Genomic DNA, 6,000 nt, shown 5'->3' with positions numbered 1-6,000 from the left:
ATCCTCATCACCTCACTGTCCCCCACAGACAGGAGTGCAGCCCCAGTCCTTATCACCTCACTGTCCCCCACAGACAGGTGTGTAGACACCCATCCCCATCACCTTGCTGTCCCCCACAGACAGGTGTGCAGACCCCCGTCCTCATCACCTCGCTGTGCCCCACAGACAGGTGTGCAGCCCCATACTCATCACCTTGCTGTCTGCCATAGACAGGTATGCAGGCCCTGTCCTCATCACTCTACTGTCCTCCCACAGATAGGTGTGTAGCCCCCATAGACAGGCATACTGTTACCCCATCCTCATCACCCCATTGTCCCCCCTAAGACAGGCGTGCAGCGCTCCCTCGTGATGGAGCCAGCCCAGATTATTGGGTGTAGAGGGAGTGGCCTTCAGTAGGTGGGGTTTGGAGAGTCTGAGCGTCAGTGTCCCATGTACCATTGTGACATAGCGGACTGTTTCTACGATGAGAGTCTGCTGCTGCCATGTTGTGTTGTCCACACTCAGCTGGGGATCAGCCCTTGGATCAGCACAGGCTTTTCAGGACCCCTCACCCCACTGTGTTTGAGACCTACTGTTGAGCATATGTGAGCCTGAACCCCCCACCTGTGCCTGTCCCCCGAAGAAGAGCGTTGAGCTGTGCTCAGTGAGTGCCCACCAACAGTATGAGCAGCGTGTTCCTTTCTCTTTCAGCATTGGCAGGATGGCAGGACGGCTTCCCCAGGACATGGCGGATGATGTGGTGGGGTCCATGCTGGATTGTTTCAGGTATGGGAGATATCCGTGCGGATCCTTAAGCTTAAGACCTCTTGTGTTTTCTCTAATGAAGTGATCTGTCAGAACCCACAAAGTCTTTTAATAGACTTGAGAATGGTAGTTATTTCTGACACACTGCTCTTCCCAGCCTGGAATGCATCTTATGTGAAGACCTTGGGGAAGAGCAAAACTCGCTTCTGAACATGTACCCCAGAAATAGTCATTCTCAGAGAAAACCTGTGGCTGTCTGGTGTGGTCTGGATCTGCGCTGTCAAAGAGAGTGTTCCATGGCAACGGAGCATTCTAGACTGAGGCCGTCCTTGAAGAGCGTTCCATGGCGATGGGATGTTCTAGACTGATGCTGTTCCTGAGAGTGTTCTGTGGTGACTGGTGCTGCCCGTGCAGTAGCTGCTAGCCACATGTGGCTCTTGAGCCTTTAAAACCAGGCTGCTGTGATGGGACTGAACTTCAGATTTTATTTAAATTTAATGAATGTAAATTAAGAAGCTCTGTGTGTGTGCTTGTGGCTGTATTGTGTCAGTCACAGTGGCCTTTTGGAGAATTCAGGTTGTCTTGTGGTGCAGGACTTGAGATGAGGGGTGGGCTGGTGTGGGCCAGTGGGTTTCACGTGTGAACCTGGGGCTACAGACGCATGAAGGGCAGGCCCCACGGAACTGCCGTGCTCCCATGGTGGGTGGGGCCTGTGGATGGGCACTCAGAGTTGTAGGCCGCCTGACCCTGTGACCCTCATGAGGATGTCCTTGTGGATGGGCACTTGACATTGTCGGTCACATGGCCCCATGATCCTCAGTAAGATGTCCTTGTGGACAGGCACTTGGTGTTGTAGGCCGCCTGGCTCCGTGGCCCTCGTTAGGAAGGCATTATGGATGGGCAGTCAGCGTTGTAGGCCGCCTGGCCCCGTGGCCCTCATTAGTGGTTGTTAGAGCTGTCATGGTGTGTGGCTGTGCTGCTTCGGAAGCTGTGCTATCGGCCCTTTTGGGTGCTCAGGTGTCCCCCCTCATAGACAGGTGTGCGGTGCCCCCCTATGATGGAGCCAGCCCAGACCCTGGTGGTCAGTCACCAGGGACGCTCTGTGCATCAGCAAAGCGTTGCCCCTACTTGAGTATGTTCTCTCTCTGCTTTGCCTTGAGCCTGCTCAGCAGACTTGTGTCCCAGGTATGCAGGGTACGACGTGTCCAGTGCTGGTCATGTGAGGCGGATGTATGTGCAGGGCAATGTGTCTTCACAGTGCCCGCAGACATCACGGCTTCTCAGTGCTGCTCTGTGAGGTGCCTGGACTCGAGGCAGACAAGTCTTCCTCTTCCCGTCCTGCACTGGTGTGGTCCTGAGTGTCCTGGAGCTCTCTGGTGTCGCCTGCAGGGCCTGGTGCAGGGGACCTGGGGAGGGTTGCAGCCAGAACCTCCTGTCCAGGGAAAGGAACTTGGAGCGAGCTAAGGTGCTGAGCTGCTTCCCTGGCCCTCCCCCGACCCCAGCCTTCCCTTTGGCCTCTGCCTCGTGTGCTTTCTTCTTTCTTCCCGAGTCGTATTTCTGCAAATTCGTCCTGTTAGAGGCGCCTTTTTATCTAAGCCCTTCCTGGAGTTTCAATGCCTTCTCTTCACCTGTGCTGCCTCCTAGGGCCCTGCTGTGCCAGGCTAGGCGTGAACCCCTGCGTCTGGCCTGGCAGCCCTCGTGGTGTGCACAGGTCTGAGCCTGCTTCTGCTCCTGTCTCGTTCCTGAGCCTTAGCCCCTCTTCCTGACTGGCTGCTGAGCCCCTGCTTGCAGGCCTGCAGCCTGAACCTGCCACGTCCACCCTGCTCTCTTTCCTCCCAGGACTTGTGTTTTTGCCGAAGGCGTGGTTGCTCTTGAGGATTGAGCCCTTGGTCTACCCTCCTCATCACTCTCCTCATGCTGCCTGGGTCTCCTCACACACTTCTTCACCTTCATTTAGTATTTTAACATACTTATCTCATCTTGCAACTGAATGGTGACATATGAGGAGGTCTGGTGTGCCCTCTAAGGCCTGCAGCGGGACGCAGTGAAGAGGCCCACTCACCAGGTCTGAGTGATGCTTGGCTCGGGGAGGGTTCTAAAGGCATGCAGCCCGGGGTCTAGTGACCAGGCTTCTAAGGTCTAGGTGTCCATGAGTCCAGTATCTGGGGTCCAGAGGTCCAGGGCATAGGGGTCCCAGAATGTAACACCCAGAGGATGGTCTGTGGTTCATACATGGACTGCAGCCTATAGTGCTGTGTGAGTATGTATGTGTGTGGTTTGTATGTGTTTATGTATGTGTGGTATGTGTTAGTTTGGCATGTGTCTGTGGGTATAAGTGTGGGGTGTGTATGGATATGGGTATATGTATATGTGTGCTGTGTATGTGGTGTGTATGTGTCTGGCACATGTATGTGTGTGTGGGATGTATGTGGTGTGTGTGTCATGTGGTGTGTGTGTGGGTATGTATATATATGTGGGTGGTGTGTGTATGTTTATGAGGTGTGTATGTGTGGGATGTGTGTGTACAATGTGTGGGTGTATGTGTGCGTGTGGGTGTATGTGGTGTGTGGTGTGGAGTGTATGTAATGTGGGTGGGGTGTATGTAGTATGGGTGTGGGGTGCATGTGGTATGTGGGTGTGGGGCGTATGTAGTGGGTGTGGGGTATGTGGGGTGTGGGTATGGGGATATGTGGGGTGTATGTGGTGTGTGGGTGTGGGGTATACATGGTATGTGTGGGTGGGTGTGGGTGTATGTGAGGTGTGTGGGGTGTATGTGGTGTGTGGGTGTGGGGTGCATGTGGTTTGTGGTGTGGGGGGTATATGGTATGGGTGGGTGTGGGTGTATGTGAGGTGTGGGTGTATGTGGGGTGTACGGTGTGTGTGGGGTGTATGATGTGTGTATGGTGTGTGTGTGGAGTGTATATGGGTATGTGTGGATCTATGGGTGTATGTGGTGTGTGTTTGTGGGGTGGGTTTGGGGTGTATGGTGTGGGTGTGGGGTGTATGGTGTATGTGGGTGTATGTAGTATGTGGATGTATATGTGTGTGTGTGTGTGAGGTGGATGTAGGGTGTGTGTGGGGTCTATGGGGTGTGTGTGTGGGTGTATGTAGGGTATCAGTGTATGTGGTATGTGTATGTATGTGTGTGTGTATGTGGTGTGTGGGTGTAGGGTGTGTGGGTGTATGTGGTGGGTGTAGGGTGTGTGTATGTGGTGGGTGTAGGTGTATATGTTGTGTGTGTGTGTGTGGGGTGTATATGAGTGTGTGGGTATATGTGGTGTGTGTAGATGTGTGTAGGGGTATGTGTAGGTGTATGTGGTGTGTATGTAGTGTGTGAGTGTGGGGTATACGTGTGTGTAGAGGGTGTGTGGGTGTGTGTGGTGTGTTTGTGGTGGTGGATGTGTAGAGGGTGTGTGTGGTGTGTATGTGGTGTGTGGGTGTGGGGTGTATGTGTGTAGAGGGTGTGTGTGGGTGTGTGTGGGGTGTGTGTATATATGCGTTGAGTGTATGTGTAGGTGTCTGTGAGGGGTGTGTGTGTGGTGTGTGTGTGGGTGTCTATGAGGGGTGTGTGGGTGGGGTGTGTAGGGGTGTGTGTCTGTGAGGTGTGTGTGTGGTGTGTGTGAGCAGTGTGTGTGGGGTGTGTGTGTGGGGTGTGTGTGTAGGTGGACTGTGCCCAGGCCTCCTGGTCTTGGTGTCCATTTTCATTTTTCTGGCCCCTTACAGGTAGATGGAGTGTGGGGTGTTCTTTTCCTACATGGGCTCCCCCCTGGGGCCTCTGCGTAGTCAGCCGCTCTCCAAGGGCCCAGTGTCCGGGCTGCTGCGCCTTCTCCCAGTAGGGACTGCAGTACAGGGGCTGGTCCCCATCTCAGCAGAAGCTTGTCTTGGACGGCACTGCTCTGGGCCTTTCTTTTGATTTCATTAAGTCTTTTACTGGGTTACACTTGAGTGCAAAGTTCCATGGGACAGGTAGGTAATAGAGAGCCTGGTGGCCTCTGCATCTGTGCCCCTGGCCCCTCCAGGCAGTCCCTCCAGGTGGCCCTGGGCACCAGCTTTGCAGATGGGCGTCCTCCCAAAGCGTTTGGAGCACATGTGAGCAGTTGAGCACATGGGCTCTTAGCTTATACAGAAGTGGCTCACTCTCTGCTCTGTACCTGACAGTGTGCCTGGAGTGTGTCTAGGCTGGTTTAGTGCTATCTCTGCCTGTGATGATCTGAGACCAGTGTTCCTGGTCCCTTGTTGCCCTTCCTGCTCTGGTTGTCCCTGTTGGTGTTGGGCTACAAGGTCTGAGAACCCAGGATTGCCAGGGGTGTGGATGTGAGGGTTATAGTCTTGGGTTCTCTGGGACGCATTTGGCATGTCCTGTGCCAGGCCTTCCTCCCAGGAAGTGACCTTTCCACACGGTGATGCTGGTGGTGGGATTGCCTTTGGGTGCCCAGTGCCATGCAGGCTCATGTGAGAGGATGGTGATCTAGCTGTACTCTGCTGGGCATACTTATGCCTGGCTGGGGCTGTGGCTCCTTGGAGACCCTGCTCATCAGTCCACAAGCCTGGGCCCGTGTCTGCCTGCTGCAGGCGTAACAGGGTGGGTGCTGCAGGGAGGCGGTAGAGTCCCTTCTTGGGCATGCAATGTGACCCAGCGATGTGAGGCTCTAGTCATGTGTGCCTCACCTGCCAGGTGCTTCCGTTGGACAGCAGCCTTGGATGTGGGTGTGGGGGTGGGTTGCTGTTGGATGTTCAGGATGCCGTCCTAGGAGCACTTGGTCCACACTAGAATCAGCACGAAGCTGAGCTTCATGAAATGGGACCTGTGTCTTTAGGGAAAGTGTGACACCGTTCCCTCACCCTAAAGTCCAAAGGGACACGAAGTGCTCCTGTTGTCTTTTGAAAATGGTCACTCAGCCTCTGGCAAGGACAGCCAAGAGAACACCTGGAACTTCAGAAGGCTATGAGATTGCAGCATGACTTGATGGTGAGCTCCGGGCAGCCTCATTTGTGTCCTGGGCTTCAGGACGTGCCTGGTGTATGCTGTGGCCTGTGGAGAGTGTGTCCTGGGCTTCAGGACGTGCCTGGTGTACGCTGTGGCCTGTGGATAGTGTGTCCTGGGCTTCAGGACATGCCTGGTGTACGCTGTGGCCTGGGGATAGTATGGCTGGGGGCTCTCCGGCATGCTTATCCTTGCACTTAGTGAAAGCTAGTAATGTGGTTTAGTTGGTTTTCCTAAACACGTGTTTGCCATCGAATGAATTGATTCAGAAT

The 6,000-nt window shown here is 54.3% G+C and overlaps 1 protein-coding gene across 1 annotated transcript in view; it reads left to right on the top strand.

The window, feature by feature from the left end:
• TBCD (tubulin folding cofactor D) overlaps nucleotides 1–6,000 on the top strand; it is a gene marked incomplete at its 3' end in the record, with an annotated part of 232,325 nt that overhangs the window by 52,031 nt on the left and 174,294 nt on the right. The window contains exon 12 of the mRNA XM_007959786.1: nucleotides 691–765. Coding sequence (XP_007957977.1) covers nucleotides 691–765 — 75 coding nt within the window. The remainder of the gene's footprint in view (nucleotides 1–690; nucleotides 766–6,000) is intronic.

Source organism: Orycteropus afer, unplaced genomic scaffold (genome assembly GCF_000298275.1).
Source record: "Orycteropus afer afer isolate SDZICR_OR568_19922 unplaced genomic scaffold, OryAfe1.0 scaffold00018, whole genome shotgun sequence".
Taxonomy (NCBI): domain Eukaryota; kingdom Metazoa; phylum Chordata; class Mammalia; order Tubulidentata; family Orycteropodidae; genus Orycteropus; species Orycteropus afer.
This window is presented reverse-complemented; position numbering and strand designations above follow the sequence as displayed.